Source organism: Felis catus, chromosome E2, assembly GCF_018350175.1.
Source record: "Felis catus isolate Fca126 chromosome E2, F.catus_Fca126_mat1.0, whole genome shotgun sequence".
NCBI lineage: Eukaryota > Metazoa > Chordata > Mammalia > Carnivora > Felidae > Felis > Felis catus.
Window position 1 is genome coordinate 61523832 of NC_058382.1, and position 17315 is coordinate 61541146.

At 54.0% G+C, this 17315-nt stretch overlaps 1 protein-coding gene across 4 annotated transcripts in view; it reads left to right on the forward strand.

Annotated features, from left to right (window-relative positions):
- SPIRE2 (spire type actin nucleation factor 2) overlaps positions 1 to 14453 on the forward strand; it is a 35187-nt gene extending 20734 nt beyond the window's left edge. For 3 of the 4 annotated variants that reach the window (XM_023245138.2, XM_023245140.2, XM_045046045.1), the window contains exons 4-15: positions 1278 to 1358; positions 1486 to 1650; positions 2391 to 2477; positions 2719 to 2842; positions 2930 to 3099; positions 3713 to 3902; positions 5053 to 5174; positions 8414 to 8548; positions 8678 to 8745; positions 11870 to 11897; positions 12964 to 13079; positions 13410 to 14453. In XM_023245138.2, coding sequence (XP_023100906.2) covers positions 1278 to 1358; positions 1486 to 1650; positions 2391 to 2477; positions 2719 to 2842; positions 2930 to 3099; positions 3713 to 3902; positions 5053 to 5174; positions 8414 to 8548; positions 8678 to 8745; positions 11870 to 11897; positions 12964 to 13079; positions 13410 to 13632 — 1509 coding nt within the window. In that variant the 3' untranslated portion in view covers positions 13633 to 14453. Of the gene's footprint in view, positions 1 to 1277; positions 1359 to 1485; positions 1651 to 2390; positions 2478 to 2718; positions 2843 to 2929; positions 3100 to 3712; positions 3903 to 5052; positions 5175 to 8413; positions 8549 to 8677; positions 8746 to 11869; positions 11898 to 12963; positions 13105 to 13409 lie in introns of all 4 variants that reach the window. The other variant, XM_023245139.2, reaches the window with a different exon arrangement.
- Positions 14454 to 17315: the final 2862 nt, after the last annotated feature.

Below are 17315 nucleotides of genomic sequence, written 5' to 3' on the forward strand. Positions count from 1 at the left end.
TCAGGGAGTGAGAGGAGGGTCTGTCGGTGGGACACATCTGGACTGGCATTTTAGGAAGAAACAGCCTGTTCAGGGACAGGGGTAGAAACTACAGGAGGGATGAGAGTCCCACCCTTCATGCCCTTCGCCACAGGGACTGCCACATCACGCACAGGTCTATTTTTAGAATTACACACCTTGTGCCGCTCTGAGACTTGGCAGCATTTTCTAGAGCGTCCCAAAGCAGTTTAGCAAGTAGCTTGGGGTGAAAGCCAGGGTAACCGGTTCTGTCTTAGTTGGGGGGATGGGGTGGGAGCTGTGTGCTAAAGGTTAGATGCTTCTCTAGGGTAGGAGAGTTGGTGAGGACAGAGGCTCCAGCTGCTGCCAAGATCCAGGGCAATGAAGGCAGTGAATGTAGCAGCTTCCCAAATTTTCAGCACAGAACAGTTACCTGACAACCCTTGATGTCCTTCTTTGGCCCTCACCACGATGGCGGCATTTCCCCCACGTCATGAAATACGTACCCATGTCTGTTTCCCAGGACTTGCTGAGTAACTCACCCTCTTACCCTTATGCCCATCCATCCACCCATTCAGCTGTCCGTCCACACACCCACCCATCTATCCAGCCATCCATTCATTCTTTCAACCGTTATTTAAGACCTCGCGTCCATCATGCTGTGCTAGGAGCAGAAATACTAAGGTGAGAAAAAACCAGAAACATAAACAAGGTTCTGGCCTTCTGGAGCCAATAGTACAGACAACAGTCAAAGAAACAGATAAGTGTAAAACTCCAGCTGGGATCACGTGTCGAGAAGCGACCGTGGGTGCTCTAAGAGGGTGGGTGTGTATGTGCCCTGGGAGCTGGATCTGAAGGAAGACTGGGAACACTTCACAGATGGGGGAGAACAGGGCTTTCCCCTGCGTCCGCCGTCTCAGGAGGACACAGTGCCTCACTGGGCTGTGTGGATCAGGTGAGAGAAGGGTGCAGGTTCTTTTGCAAACCAGAAAGTTCTGTGTGGGTGCCAGGCGAGTGTTCTACTCTCACCCTTGCCCTTGCCCAGGAGAAGCTGCCAGAGACAGCTGACGGGATACCAAGTGTCCCATGTGGTTCCAAAGCTAATGGTTTGGTTTCTCTAGATCCTTCTGAGCCCAAAGCCTTGGCCAAAATGGCCGCTTGTCCCTTTTCCAGCTGGTGGAATAGTAGTGCATTGGGAAGGAAATGTCCCCAGACGGACAGACCTGCAGGGGCCCATATCCCCGCGGCTACCATTCTCTTACCTTCTCTTGGACGCGCAGATGCTGCAGAAGCTTCGGGACGATGAACTGCAGGTAGAGAAGCCTCTGGCGGAGCTTGACAACCTGGGACACACAGACTGGGTAAGATGTGGCTCCGCTCCTGACCCGGAGCACTGGGCTCAGCCCCCACACCCCGGGGTCTGTGCCTGGAGGGCCTGGGGCGGCCCTGCTGGAGCTAAGGGCCGTTTTCGTCTTCTCGGGGGCCCAGGCCCGGCTGTGGGTCCAGCTCATGCGGGAGCTCCGCCATGGAGTGAAGCTGAAGAAGGTGCAGGAGCGAGAGTTCAACCCCTTGCCCACCGAGTTCCAGCTCACCCCCTTCGAGATGTTGATGCAGGACATCCGCGCCAGGAACTATAAGCTGCGCAAGGTCATGGTGAGCTGGTGGGGGAGGGGCCTGCCAGCGGCCTTCTGCCCGCTTGTGGCTACTGAGCCGGGTGTTTAAATGTGCACAGGCGGACGTGGCCCTTATTCCCATAACTCACTGGGCACAGTGTGACATCAGGGACACGGTGTGACAAGGGCAGGGAGGGAGAGGGGATGCATGGAGGGTTCCAGAGGACCAGCGGCAGGAGTTGAGGCTGCGAGTTGCCCCATCTTATGTTTACACGGCTCTTGCCTTGTGCTGGCTGCACTCGACAAATTAAAAAACTTTTTTTAACGTTTATTATTTACTTTTGAGAGAGAGAGAGAGAGAGCAGGGGAGGGGCAGAAAGAGAGGCAGACGCAGAATCCGAAGCAGGCTCCAGGCTCCGAGCTGTCAGCACAGAGCCTGACGCGGGGCTTGAACCCACGAACCATGAGATCGTGACCCGAGCCGAAGTCAGACGCTTAGCTGACTGAGCCTCCCAGGCGCCCCTCACTTGACAAATTCTCAATGTGCCAGTTATTCCATTCTTTTGGTGACCCTGTCTGGGGTGTCACTGGCCTTCATTTCCACGTGAAGAATGGAACACGGCGGTGCCACTGCTGCCCTTACGCCTGCCACGCAGCCCCTGACGGGAGGGCTGGCGTGAGGCCCTGGCCCTGCTCGGGGCTGAGGGAGCCCTCCCACGGCCCCAGCCCATGTGAGTATCAAGCCCTTAGCCTTGGTCTTCTCCCCATCCTCCCCAACAGGTCGATGGAGATATCCCTCCCAGGGTGAAGAAGGATGCCCATGAACTCATCCTGGACTTCATCCGCTCCCGGCCTCCGCTGAAACAGGTACCAGCTGTGCGTGGCCTCCACTCTTGGCCTCCCCTCCCCCAGGGCAGAGTGGAGTCTCCACGGAGGGAGGCGCTGGCAGGCTGGTCCCGAGATGGACCTGCCCCAAGAGCACATAGGGCACCTTCCCGTCTGCCCCCTCCTAGCCGGCTACTGATAGGCGTGGCTGTATCCCAGGGTTCCTCCCCGCTCCATTGTGTCCGTGCCACCCCCTTCCCTCACGGAGCCATACTCCCTCCAGGTCTCAGAGAGAAGGCTTCGCCCCTTACCCCAAAAGCAGAGGACCCTGCATGAGAAGATCCTGGAGGAGATCAAGCAGGAGCGGAGGCTGCGCCCGGTGGGGGCCGAGCGCTGGCGTGGCCGGGGTGAGCATGGGATACCTCCCCCGCCTCCCCCCTCCCCCCTCCCCCCCCTCACTGTCCTGTCCTGCCCTACCTCCCTGCCTCCCCCAGGGTTTGGCTCTCTGCCCTGCATCCTCAATGCCTGTTCTGGGGACACCAAGTCCCCTTCCTGCATCAACCTGTCTGTCATGGACGCCGGGAACAACACCCAACGCCCACGGCCCCGGGTCCTGCTCAAGGCGCCCACCTTGGCTGAGATGGAGGAGATGAACACATCTGAGGTCAGAGCCCACAGGGTCCTGGAAAGAGGCCAGGGGGGAGGAGGAGGAGGAGGGCAAGTGAGAAGGGCTGAGGGCAGCACTCTTCTTTGGAGCTGCCGTCCTGCTGTGGGGCTGGGTCTGTCCCGAGAGCAAACATGGTGGGACTTGGGAACACTTCCCCATCTTGGTGGCGCAGACGGGTGACTGGAACGGTGGCCTTGGGCCACCTATTCCCATAGTGCAAAAAGGGCTGGAGTGGGCGTGTTTCATCATCTTGGGGCTGGGAAGCTGAGCAGCCCCCTGGCTGATGTGAAAAGCCGGTGTGTCTCATTGTGGCCCTCTGTCATCCCCTCACTGCCCGCTGAGCTCAGGGAGACCTAGGGCAGTAGCTCTCTTGGTGGGCCGCACCTGACACCAGACCTGTCACCTTCAGGACTTTCCACAGGCCTCAGCGAAGGGGTTGGTTTTCGAGGTACTTGCCTTCCACTATGCTAGAGGGTAGTCAGGCTGGGCAGTGAGTAGAGGATGACCCCATGGCCTCAGTGGGTCCAGCAGCACCCCCTGTGTCCTATGCCTCAGTCCAGGGACAGGCAGGAGGCGCTGGTGGTCAGGGCTGGGTCTGGTGTGTCCACAGGAGGAAGAGTCTCCGTGTGGGGAGGTGACACTGAAGCGGGACCGCTCTTTCTCGGAGCATGACCTGGTCCAGCTCCGGAGCGAAGTGGCCTCTGGCCTGCAGCCAGGCACTCAGCCCCAAGGAGGGTTGGAATCATCCCGGCCCCGCACGGGCAGCATGCACGCCTGGAGGCCAAGCACCCAGGAGCAGGGCAAGTGGTGGCTCTCACCCCCTTCTCCCTTGACTCTATTCTGTGGGCACCATGTCCTGGCCTGGTCCCATTGTCTTCCTGAGGAGGCAGCGTCCAGAGGGTATAGGGAGGTCATACCTGCAAGAAGGGTGTTTAAAGTTCAAGCCCGGACTTACCTCATTGCCTCAGGCAGGCATCCCCCCCTTTCTTAACTTGAAAACTTTCTTATGAAATCAGCAATCCACATTTATTATAAAAAGACTTTTTAAAAAACTTTAAAACATTCGCATGACTCTAGTACTCAGGGATCATTACTAGTAATATATTGGTATATGAAAAGAAAATTGGACGGATGGAGGATGGATGGATGGATGGATGGATGGATGGATAGACGAATAGCTAGGTGGACAGATAGATGATTGACAGATCCTTCTAGTCTTTTTTTTTCTGATCAGTGAAAACTTGTCCGCAGTGAGCCAGATGGGCCCTGCCACACCCACCACTCTAGAACCTGACTTGGCACTTTGTTTCCCTGTTCAGCACAGACGACAGAAAACTCCTACTGGCCACACAGGGTCAGTTCGTCCCACTGTTGTAGGGCTGTGCTCCGCAACGTGCTGACGGGACATGGGGTTATCTTCCCCCATCCACTGTTTCCTACTATACGTGGCCGGGCCACCCTTTCTGCTCCCAGCGTTATCTTGAGCCCCCCTGTTCTCTTGCCAGTCTCAAGGTGGTCCAGCTTGGTAGCTGATGCACTTTCTGGAGCGAAGAGGTCCAGGCCAGGCCAATTCCGTACTTCACTGTCCTTGTCCCCCCACAAGTGTCCTGAGGACCCAGAGCTGCCTCTCTCGTCCTGCTCCACCCCTCTCTGCGTGAAGTGCAGCGAGTGGCACTAGTGACGTCTTCCTGCATGACTGCTGCCATCTGCCTTCACTTTTGGCGGCCATGCGGCTCCTGGTGTTGGCTCGTTCACTGGGATAAGATATGGGGCCCCTGCAGTTGTCCCTTGAGCCTGCCACACTGACGTGCTCTCTACATGATTCTCCTTGATTACTGCCCCCGTGGCCCCTTACTGCTTGACCAGCCGTCTCCATCACCCCCTGGGCACAGCCCTCCCACGCAGTTTCTGCCTGGTTGTCCTGACGGGGCTCCTGTGCTCTTACTCTAGGTTCCTTCCCTGTAAGTGTCCAGGTCCAGCCTGACCCTAGCTCTCTACCACACAGTGACCTGGGCTCAGCAGAGGACCAGCCGGAGGCTTCTGCAGCCCCAGACACCAATCATCTGTGGCTGGTGAGTGATGGAGGCATTGTTGTCCAGGGTGCTGGGTGGGGGCGCCTCTTGGACCCTTATCCTCACCTCTCCCCTGGACAGGGCCCAGCAGGGGTGGGGCAGTTCCTTCCGTGGGTGTGGCTAGGTCTGCTCCAGAGCCACCAAATCTGAGGTTGGTCTTTGCTGCTCCCTTCTGGGACTTCTGGGAACTGCAGCCCCGAGGCCAAAGAAAGGACCTTGCTAAGGGGACTGGGGACATCTGAAGTTCTTAGTTCCCTGTGGGGGTTAGGACAGACGAGAGACTGGAGCTCTGTGCCCGAAGGCAGCGAGATGTGACAGCATCTTATAGGGTCATGATTCTGGCACTACACTGCTTACCCTCTGCATCTGGGCTTTCTCGGCGGTGGGTTTTATCTGACTTGTAACTGGGAGGAGCTAACACCTGCTGGTATTTTGAGCCCCGCCCCCCTCCTTGGACCTGAGCCTTGGTGTATGCTTTTATCAGACGGATGACAGGTGAAGTGCCTGGTGAGCACAGGGCATCCGGATGTCAACAGTGTCGTTACCACCATTTCCTTGAAGTTTTGTCAAGAGGCTTAAATGAGAACACACGTTAAAATTGCCTTGAAAAGTGCCCTAAAATTATAAGGTAGTGTTACCACTGATACTCCCCAACCAAGTTCTGTATCATCTACTGCTGCATTAAAAATTACCCCAGAACTTAAAACTGTAAACAACAAACACTTATTATCTCACACAGCTTCTGAGGGTTAGAAATCCAGAAGTGGCTCGGCTGGGCGGCCTGGTTCAGGGCCTCCCTGCAGGGGGCTCTTGGAAGGTGGCTTCTCCTGTGGCCGTTGCCGGCAGGCCGAGCTTCCCCTGCACGTGGACCTCTTCCTAGGGCTCTCGGGTGTCCTCACAGCATGGGGGCTGGCTTCCCCCAGAGCTGGTGGTCTGAGAAACAGCAAGGCAGAAGCCAGTGTCTTCATGACCAAGTCTCAGAAGTGACTCATTGCTATCTCCAGCTTTCTCTGTTCATTAGAAGTGAGTCACTGAGTACATCCTCAGGGGAGGGGGATTAAGGCCCACTTTTCTTTATTTTTTTGTGGGAGGAACAAGGGCCACGTTTTTTACCTGCTCATTTCTCGCATTGGAAGCATTCCTTGATGACCTGCTTGGCCTGAGACTCTTTGCCGTAGTCCTTAACCACCACACAACTACAACCAACCACCATACGGGGTTTTTCCTGTCACTTTTACAGAGGCTGACCCACTCCCCTCGCGTCTCGTCGTCATCACCAGTAGTTAGGTTGACGTGGTGCTCCGCACGAGGTGCCTCCGCCGCACGGACACTCACAGATGGGTGTGGTCCTCGTGTGAGGCTTTGGCAGCTCCCCAGAGTCCACTTGCTGGGCCACCACGGGTGAGGGCGGTCTTCAGCCCCTCTTGTAAAGCAGCGATGCCTCCCTCGGCTATGGCGGTGGGAACGGGTGGGGCTGAATCGTGAGTGCACTCAAGCCCCTGCTTAACTCCGGGCGGCAGGGAAAGAGGAGGGCCACTTCTTGAAGGGAAGTCAAGGAATTGGGGGACACGTATGTATTCCTTTAATTAAGTATTCAGGGTGGGGAGGCCCATTTTAAAATGGCAAGTCCCATAAGTGTATTTTTTTTTAAGTTTATTTCTTTATTTTGAGAGAGAGAGAGAGATCACAAGCAGGGAGGGGCAGAGAGAGAGGGAGAGAGAATCCCAAGCAGGCTCCACGTTGTCAGCACGGAGCCTGACACGGAGCTTGAACCCACAGACCGTGAGATCATGACCTGAGCCGAAACCAAGAGTCGGACATTTAACTAACTGAGCCACCAAGGCACCCCCCATAAGTGTACTCTTTTTTTATTTTTTGACGTTTATTCATTTTGGAGAGACAGAGACAGAGCATGAGCGGGGAAGGGGCAGAGAGAGGGAGACACAGAATCTGAAACAGGCTCCAGGCTCTGAGCCGTCAGCACAGAGCCCGATGCGGGGCTCGAACCCACGGACTGTGAGATCATGACCTGAGCTGAAGTCGGATGCTCAACTGACTGAGCCACCCAGGTGCTCCACTCTTACTTTTTTAAAATGTTTATTTATTTTTGAGAGAGAGAGAGTACATGAAGGAGGGGCAGAGAGAGAGAGAGAGAGAGAGAGAGAGAGAGAGAGAGAGAGAGAGAGAGAGACAGAGGATCCAAAGCGGGCTCTCTGCTGACAACAGAGCCTGACGTGGGCTCAAACCCATGAACCGTGAGATCATGGCCTGAGCCAAAGTCGGACGCTTAATTGACTGAGCCTCCCAGGCACCCCCATAAGTGTCTTCTTAGCACAGATGTCAGGAGTGCTTTCTGAGACGTTTGGCTGTCAGACCTCACGTAACCTCCACACCCATCTCTGCCCTGAACACGTACTCACGGCCAATCTGATGAGCAACCTGCTGGTCTCTGCTCCCAACGGGAGCAACCCTAAATAGGATAATCCACCAGCAATGTGAAAGAAACAAACCACGCATCCCAACCCCCATCTCTGTGGCCCCCTCGTGGGGGGCCGCCCCTCATGATGCCTCATCTCCGTAGCTAATAATTTGGGGTGCCAGGCGTGGCGCTAAGGACTTTGTGTGTTATCTCAATGAAGCTGGAAGACACCCCACTTTACAGGAGAGGAGCTGAGCAACCCCTCCGGAGGGTGGGCAGAATGAGGCAGAGTCACTGGTGGCCCAAAGGGGTAGGTGGCTGTGGCAGGCGGGATACATACCACCTACAGATGGGCAGGCTTGGTGGTGAGCACCGAGTCAGGCAGCATGCAGGAGGCGCCTAGGGCCTTCAGCCGCCAGGGGAGAGAGAGCTCTGTGGTGAAGGGCTTCAGAAGCAGGGGAGGTGGGCCTGGGGCCTCTGGATGGTTGCGACCGGTGGTGGTGTGTGTTTGCAGGTGGGGAACGAGGTGGGAGGCAGATGTTTCTGGTCTGGAGAGCACCGTGAACAGAGGCGGGGATGCTAGAGGGATGTGGTCATCAGCAGGCTGGGTGCGGACCAGGTGACGGGAGTAGCGTGTGTGGGTCCCAGCAGTAGATGAGCTGAAGGCTGGGGTGTTTTAGGAAGTTGGTAGGTTTGGGTAGACTGAGGCCAGGAAGATTCCAGAGTCCTCAGAGAAGAGAGACCCTTATGGACAGACTCGTGAAAGGCCTCGTCCCTCAAGGCCTCAGGAGCACTGACCCCTTGACCCTTTTGTCCCCAGGAGTTCAGCCACCCCGTGGAGAGCCTTGCTCTGACCGTGGAGGAAGTGATGGATGTGCGCCGTGTGCTGGTAAAGGCTGAGATGGAGAAGTTCCTGCAGAACAAGGAGCTCGTCAGCAGTCTCAGGAAGGGGAAGGTGAGGTGGCCCGGACCCAGCTGCTCCCTCAGCAGGCAGGAGCCCTGGGTTGAGGGCGGGCCAGGCAGCCTGGACCCTGGATTGCTCCCTCACCACGCAGGACTAACTCATCTGGTCCTTCGCTTACAGATTTGTTGCTGTTGCCGAGCCAAGTTCCCGCTGTTCTCCTGGCCACCCACCTGTCTCTTTTGCAAGAGGTAAGCCTGTGTGAGCACCTTGGCTGTGAGTAACACGGGAGGAGCAGTAAGGTTTCTAAGCCAGCACTGTCCGGTAGAATTTCCTGTGATTGTGGGGATGTTTCTTCATGCACTGTGGCTAGTGCAACTACAAAACACTAATTTCTCATTCTTAAGTTCATGTGAATAGCTAAGGGGCTTCCATTTTCAGCCAAGGTAGGGTAACAGGCATCAGAACAGGCACCTTCCACCTGAAACGACCAAAAATACCCATAAAAAGTAAAAAACCCAAAGAACAGGAAACAACGGTTTTCAAGATATTGACTATCGGGCAACAGCAGGAAGGAGGCAGGTGAGCCCAGTGATGGCCTCAATTGCCTGGAGTTTCTAGGTCACAGCCCAGAGGCCGCTCAGCTCCTTGACTGGAGGAAGTAAAGCTGAGAAGCCAGAGGGACCAAGGCAGCCGGAGGTCTTAGTGCAGATTTCCAGCGGGGGGGGGGGGGGGGGGGGGGGGGGGGGGGGGGAGCTGTCCCCAGGGCAAGCCTCGGGCCTGCAGGAAATTGTCCTGGAGTGTTCAGTAGGGGACCAATCAGCACATACAAGCAAAGGAAGCTCCTGAAGGCTGGGAAAGAATCCTCCTGAAGCAGGTACTGGCAGACTCCGGCCCCCAGGCCAAATCTGGCCAACTCCTTGCCTTGTGAATGAAGCTTTATTGGAACAAAGCCACACCCATTTGTTTATTATTCATTTAGCCATATCCACAATGTTTGCTCTGTGACCCTTTACAGAAAAAGCGTACTGACCCTGTGCTAAAGCTTTCAAGGAACAGTACTAGGAGTAGTGTGTGTTCCCACCAGCCATGGTGGAAATGTTGTAATTCACGAACCATTGAAGGTCTTGTTCCACTAGTGAGGAATAAGTGCCCCCAGACTGAGCATTGTTCCAAACCTAAAAGTTCATAAAAGCAAGACCTGGAAATAGTTTGGACAGGACGAAACTATTCCTAACTATCTTATCCAGCACTCAGCAAGAGAAAATGTCTAGCATCCAATCAAAGATTATCAGGCATGTCAAGAAGCAAGAAAATACAACCCATGATAGAAAAATCAGTCAAAATCGCCCAGAACTGGGACACCGGGGTGGCTCAGTTGGTTGAGCATCCGACTCTTGATTTCAGCTCAGGTTGTGATCTCACAGTTTATGGGATCCAGCCCTGCACTGGGCTCCGTGCTGAGTGTGGAGCTTGGTTGGGATTCTCTCTCTCCCCCTCTGCCCCTCCCTTCCTTGCTCACATGCACGTATATGTTCACTCTCTCTCACTATTTAAAAAAAAAAAAAAAAAAGAAAGAAAGAAAGAAAGAAAGAAAAGAAAAGAAAAAAGAAAGACTCCCAGAACTGACACAGACATTCGAATTAGCAGTTCTGAAGTTCTAAACTATTTCATATGTTCAAAAAGTTAGAGGCATGAAAGATAAAAAGACACAAAGTTCTAGACCTGGAACTAGAACGTTTGGATGAATGTTTGGAATTACACTGGATTAGATTAACGGCAGATTGAACATCCAGAAGAATGTGCAGAAGAAAACATTAGTGAACTCAAAGACCAAGCAATAGAAACCACCTAAAATGAAAACACTGAGAGAAAATGTTATTTTTTTAGAATGTTTAAAAAGTTTTACTTATTTAAGTAATCTCTACACCCAACGTGGGGCTCAAACTCACGACCTCAAGATCAAGAGTCCCATCCTTTAACGACTGAGCCAGCCAGGCGCTCCAGAGAAAAAATAACTTAAAAAGTGAAAATGGTCTCAATGACCTGTGGGTTAATGTTCAGCCTAATATAGATGTAATTAAAGTCCCCAAAGAAAAAGGGGGGTGGGGACAGAAAAAGTATTTGAAGAAATAATAGCTTAAAAATTTGATGAAAAATATAAACTTACAAGAAACTTAATCCCAAGCATGAGAAACATGAATAAAATCATACCAAGGCACTTATTAATCAAATTGATCAAAACCAGTAATAAAGAGAAATTCTTAAAATCAGCCAGCAAATAAAGACTTCTCACTGAGAGCAAGAGGACAGTAAAGCAGCGTTTCTGATGGACTGAAAAACTGTCAATCTAACACCCTAAACCAAGAAAGAGTATGCTTCAAAGGTAAAGACAAGGGACACCTGGGTGGCTCAGGTGGTTGACTGTCTGACTCTTCATTTCAGCTCAGGTTGTGAGATGGAACCCAGCACGCTCAGCCTGGAGCCTGTTTGAGATTCTCTCTCCCTCTCCCTCTCTCTGCAGCACACAAGCGCGGTCTCTCTCTCTCTCTCTCTCTCTCTCTCTCTCTCTCTCTCTCTCTCTCAAATAAAACAGGGACACCTGAGTGACTCAGTCGATTGGGCATCTGATTTCAGCTCAGGTCGTGATCTCGCGGTTCCTGGGTTCGAGCCCCGGGTCAGGCTCTGTGCTGATGGCTCAGAGCCTGGAGCCTGCTTCCGATTCTGTGTCTCCCTCTCTCTCTGCCCCTCCCCCGATCATGCTCTGTCTCTCTCTGTCTCAAAAATAAATAAAAAGTTAAAAAAAATTAAAAAATGAACTTGGACCATCTGTCCTAATGCAGAGAAGAGCCCCAGATGTATCTTTATAGAATAGTATGCATAACACCCCACTTCATTTATTTTTGTTTTATTTTAAGCGTGTATCTTTGTCCGTCATACTTAGATCTAGAGAAGGGAAAACCCGTCACCAGGGTCTGCCACGGAGGGTGGGCTTTACGATTTGCAGTCACGGCTCTCTCTAGTGTCTGAATTTGTACAGGAAGGTATTTGTGTTTTAAGTCAGCAGTGGGGATTCAAAAGATGTTAATCACTGCTTAAGACTGAGCTGCTGGGGCGCCTCTGGCTCAGATGGCGCCTCTGTGGCAGGAGGCGTCGGGCACATGCAAGTGCAGAGGGCGTGGAAAGCTCCAGGCCGAAATGTTTCAGAGAAAAAGCCAGCTGTGAGGGGCAGAAAAGAAAAGATTTGGGGGGGGGAAACAAGTAAAGCACTGAGGTAACTGGTCTCTAGCAGAAGGGCGGGCAGTTCGCCGGGTGGGAATGGTCTCTCTGTGGCTTCTTCGCTGCTGACCCCGCGTCCCTCTTCTTTCCCTCCAGGGCTGTCTGCACTTCCTGCAGCATAAAGGTGAGGATCGTCTGGGGTCTGAGCGAGGCCCCAGGTATCTGGGGTGTCCTGTGGTTGACTTGGCTTGTCCAGGAGGGCAGAGCCGGGGGACAGAGGCTCTGCTGTCTCCTGTTGGCCGGTCAGACGTGCACCCGTCACTTCGTCTGTCTCCTTCCTCCACACAAGACCCATCCCTACAGTTTCCAAGACTGTAGTTTTTAAAGACCCTTGTAGGTGTTTTTTTTTTTTTTTAACGTTCCATGTTAGCAGGCTACTGCCAAGAAAAACCCTTCATTTTCCCTCTAAGACTCCTACCTTCTTTTATTTTTAAAAAGTTTAATGTTTATTTATTTTTGAGAGAGACAGAGCAAGCAGGGGAGGGGCAGAGAGAGAGGGAGACACAGAATCTGAAGGAGGCTCCAGGTTCTGAGCCGTCAGCACAGAGCCTGACATGGGGCTTGAGCTCATGAACCGAGAAATCAGGACCTGAGCCGAAGTCGGATGCTTAACTGACTGAGCCACCGAGGTGCCCCTGGACTCTTACCTTCTGACGCTACATCTCCCCTGAGTGTTTCCGGAAAGGTTCTTTGTAGCAGTCTGGGCACGTCTGCGTATACGCAGGTGTGCAAACGTAGAAGGGTAATCACACCTAGAACTCTGTCACCCCACCACACCTCCGCCTAGAAACCATGGCCTGCTGGAAAAGGGTTTTACCACCACTGTTTTCAAACCCTTTGCGTTTTGCGGTTTCAGCACTGAGCAACCTCCAACTCATCAAGTAACTACTGCATGCAGGGCATGCTGGCGGGCCCTCTGGGTACGCCTGTCTGGATGAGCAGCGTGTGGTTGGGTGTGGGGAACGAGTGAGGAGACACATGCCTTCAGGTGGGCGGCATGGGGTGGGCATCCAGAGAGCACACACGGTCACAACGGCACCCTGCAGACACTCCCCTGCCACCCCACAGGCCCAGGGCAGGCAGCTGTTCGTGTGTGTGTGTGTGTGTGCGCGTGCACGCCCGCGTGCACGCTTGTGCTCCCGGCCGTCCCTGTTGGGGTAGCCTTGTCCACATCTCCCTCTGTGTTGTAGATGAAGATGCCTTCTAAGAAGTTTGCACACATTCCTGTCTACACGCTGGGCTTTGAGAGTCCTCGGAGGGTGTCAGCTACCAAAACGACGCCGACCCAGAGAAGAGATGCCTTCCAGTGCGTTCCTTTGCCCTTTGCTGAGGTCACTGTGGTGATCAGGCATCGAGAGTAATACAGGAGCTGGGGTGGGTGGGGTGGTTTGCTGGGACACTGCCAGGACACAGAAATCCAAGGCACTTGTCCAGAAAGGGATGTCTCAGAGAGCTCTGGGGGCTAAGTAGTGTGAGCTGGAAACTGAACCGGGTGGTCAGATCCTCTTGAGGAACAGCTTTTGCTGGGGGCGGGGGGTGGGTGGGAAGGATGCGTGGGGGGGGGGGGGGCGGTAGGCTGTGGACATGGAGAAAGGAACCAGAGGGAGACTTCCCTGATGGCTCCGTCCTGCTCCAGATCCCTGCAGGGGCCCCAGTGGCCGAGTGTGGAGGAGGCATTCCCGCACATCTACACCCACGGCTCTGTCCTCAAGGACGTCTGCAGTGACTGCACCAGCTTCGTGGCAGACGTAGTGCGCTCCAGCCGCAAGAGTGTGGATGCCCTCAACACCACGCCTCGCCGCACCCGCCAGACCCAGTCCCTGTACATCCCTAACACCTGGACTCTCAACTTCAAGTGATGGCTCTCAGCCTTCCTGTGACACCTAGCCAGAGGCTTTTCAAGGTGGCCAGACCTCTGAGGAGGAGCCAGGCTCATCCTGGACCTGGCTGAGAAACTCCCTATGCTGAGGCACAGCTGCTGGCCTGCCCTTCTAAGTGTGCATGTACATATATACATATATAGATACATTTATACGATATATACACACAGCCTATATATTTATATACATCTGTCCTGGCCCTAGAGTGTATTTGGGGTCAGGCTCGCTGCAGGACCCTCCCTGGGGGAGGCTGTTTCCTGTTGGGAGACCTTGGGTGGGATGGGAGTGGGTTTTCTCACTCGGGAAGGGCATGTTGGAGATACAACAGTGGATTCCAGATGATGGGGCTCTGGAGAGACCCCACCCCCGTTTTTGTTCTTTCCTCCATCCCAAGGATGAGAACACGGCAGCTTCCCCTCCCTGGGTAGATGTCCAGGTTGGGACAGGACACCGTGGTTCCCGGGTAGACGGGAGCATCCTGCTGGCCTGTGCACTCTGAGCAGGAACCCAGGCAGCAGAGGCCACTGGGGAAGACCGTGAGTGGGCTGATCTTCTCCTGGTGGGTGTCACGCCCTTCCACTTGGAAGGCCCAAGGCCAAGCTCACTCCTTGCTCCCTGCCCAGCATCCACGCCCCAGCCGGTATGCCACATGGCTGGTGTTGCCATCCTCACAGACTCAGAGGTCCAGAGATGGTGCTGGTTCCAGGGCCCTGGCGATGCCGGGGGTCCCGGTACAGGGAGGAACTCTGTAAATTTGTACACGAGGCCACTCTTGGCCTAATAAAGGTGGTCTCACAGTCTTCTGTCTGGGGTGTGGCGTGAGGACTATTGAGCCACAGTGGTGGGCACATTCTCCAAGGGCAGAAGCTGGGCTCTGAGGGACAGCCCGCCCTCTGGTGCGCACTGGGCACACACGGGCGTCTCAGGATGCCCAGCATGAGATGGGGTGCTCAGGCCCCTCCTACCCGTGATGCCCAGCTTCACGATCTGGCATCTTGGTCCTCTGGCCAGCAGGGCTGCATTCGGCTCAGCCTGAGGCCTGTAACCTGCCAGCCTGGGAGACCCTGTGGCCTCGTCCCCAGATGGCTACTCCTGTTCTCTGGGCACATGATTCCTTTAGGTTTGCACCTGTGTGCTCTGCCTGCCTCATGCATCTGGTGGGGGGGGAGTGGGGGTGGGGGGGGGGTTTCTGTTGTCATCCTACCTTCCAGATAAGGAAACCAAGGCTCCAGATGGAGGAAGGAATTTGCCAAAGATACACAGCTCACTTGGGATCTCAATTCAGGCCTATCCAATGCCAGGCTCTAATGTTTGCCACACTGGCCCAGAGGAGGCCCTGAGGCACAGGACTTGTGACAGATGGGCCTACAGGGGAGGGTACTTCGTCAGCTGGGGTCCAGAACATTCAATGACACTAAATTACAACAGCCAGTAAAAACAGCCAGCTCTCAACACTTGTTCCAGGTACTTCATGGGCAGGGAGTATTATTCCCATTTAAACATAAGAAAGCAGGCACAGAGGGGCACCTGGCTGGCTCAGTCAGTTGTGCGCCCGACTTTGGCTCGGGTCATGATGTTTGTGGGTTCGAGCCCTACATCAGGTTCTGTGCTGACAGCTCAGAGCCTGGAGCCTGCTTTGGACCCTGTGTCTCCCTCTCTCTGTGCCTCCCCCACTCTCACTGTGTGTGTCTCTCTCCAAAATGAATAAACATTAAAAAAAAAAAAAAAAAGCAGGCACAGAAAGGTAAAGAATTGCCCATGGTCACACAGCCAGCAATGGGAAAGCTGACATTTGTGCAGCACCCTCCACGGGGAGACGCTCCTGGGAGGTGAACACCGTCCTCATTGTTCTAATTCCACAGCTGAGCAAACGGGCCAGGGGACAGGTGCAGGCACACGTTCCCAGTAGGGGAAACCAGAGTTCTAACCTATATTTGGAATATTTGGAAATAAAAACCCGTCTTGGGACAGTGGGGCTGAATGGCAAGCTTGAAGGTGAAGTCAGAATGGAGCCAATGCAGGGCTCGCCGCCTGTGGACCCCAGGCACTGAACACGGGGCCGTCAGCCCACCGAGCCACCTGACTCAGACTGTGACAAACACAGGTCGCTTTCTCTAGAACTGTTCACAACCTAATTCCTTACTGAAGACCACGCCTTTGGTAGCACAGGCAGAAACGTACGTTCAGGGATGGCACCACTCAAGCTGGGCTTGGATGTTGCCATCTCAGTGTCACCTGGCCGCACTCCTGTGGAAGGCAAAGGAGAAAGCTCCTGCAGGTTGAGACTCCCTAAGTTTCCATCCACAGGCGGGGCAAAAAACCTGTATAAATTGGTCACATCACTTTAGGGGTGACAAAAAATCTATTTAATAACTAGCCTGGCCCTGGACAATCCGAATGGACGTGAGAGTGGTGTCCTGGAGGGTCCACCTGTGCTGGGCATAACCCTTTAATAGTGGGGTTATGGGAGGTGATTATGGGAGGGAAGGAGGGTAAGTTCTAGGGTACTCCAGGGGAGTGGATGGAGGAGGAGGGGCATGGGGCAGGCTTGAGAGAGCAGCCATGTGCCCTCCAGTGCCGTCTTCCTCTGTGTGTCTCTGGAGACTCAATTCCCAATCTGAGAGAGGAACATGCAGTCTTATGAGGGAGGCAGGATGCGTGCAGCTCACCCATCAAGAGACGGGGATCCGAGAGGGCATGACCCACCCCGTTCCGGCCTCCCTTTCTTGGTCCTTCCTCATTTGAACTCTAGACCCACCAACCTGCAGCAAATCCAGGTCCTACCTGGGCCAGTCGTTCTCTGAATCCCAGTTTCTTTACCTCTAAAAGGTGGGGATACCCACCTCCCAGGACATAAGAATTTAGTACAGTGCCACCCCCACACTCAAGGCTGCCCTGTATTCTCTTCTAACAAACTCACACCAGATCGTCTTGCTCCTGCATTAGATCTCTGTGGTTCTCAATCTTGCCTGCACATTTTAATTCCCTGAAGAGCTTTTTAAAAAATATTAATGCCAGGGGCACCTGGGTAGCTCAGTTGCTTAAGGTGACTTCAGCTCAGTCATGATCTCTCAGTTCGTGAGTTAGAGCCCTACGTGGGGCTCTGTGCTGACAGCTCGGAGCCTAGAGCCTGCTTCGGATTCTGTCTCTCCCTCTTTCATGGCCCCTCCCCTGCTCGCGCTGTGTCTCAGAAATAAACATTATTATTTTTTAATCAATGCCTGACGCCATTTCGGAATTTCCAGGGGTATGTCCTTGATCTTTATTGCAAAAATCTCCCCAGGAGGTTATGAAACACAGTAAGGGTGGCGAGCCTCCACCTTAAACCACAGATTCCCATACGTAGATAAACAGGAGAGTCACCCGGGACGCATTAACGACAACAAAAAGCAATCTTCCAGGACCGCCCCTAACATTCGGTTTCAGTCTATCCCGGGGAGGCGGATGTCCAGAAAACCGTCCGCGCTTTGGGAAGCTCCTCGATTTGGATTGCTTACTTTTAATAAGGAGGAAAATGTCCCACCTGCAGCTGTGAAGGCAGACTGAGAGGAGTCACGTGCAGAGCGGGCACTAGGACCCTCCAGGTCGCCCAGCTGTCACCTGTGCATCGCCCCGGTTGGAACACCACGCGGCAGTACGCCCACCTGCGCGCACCCTCTCCT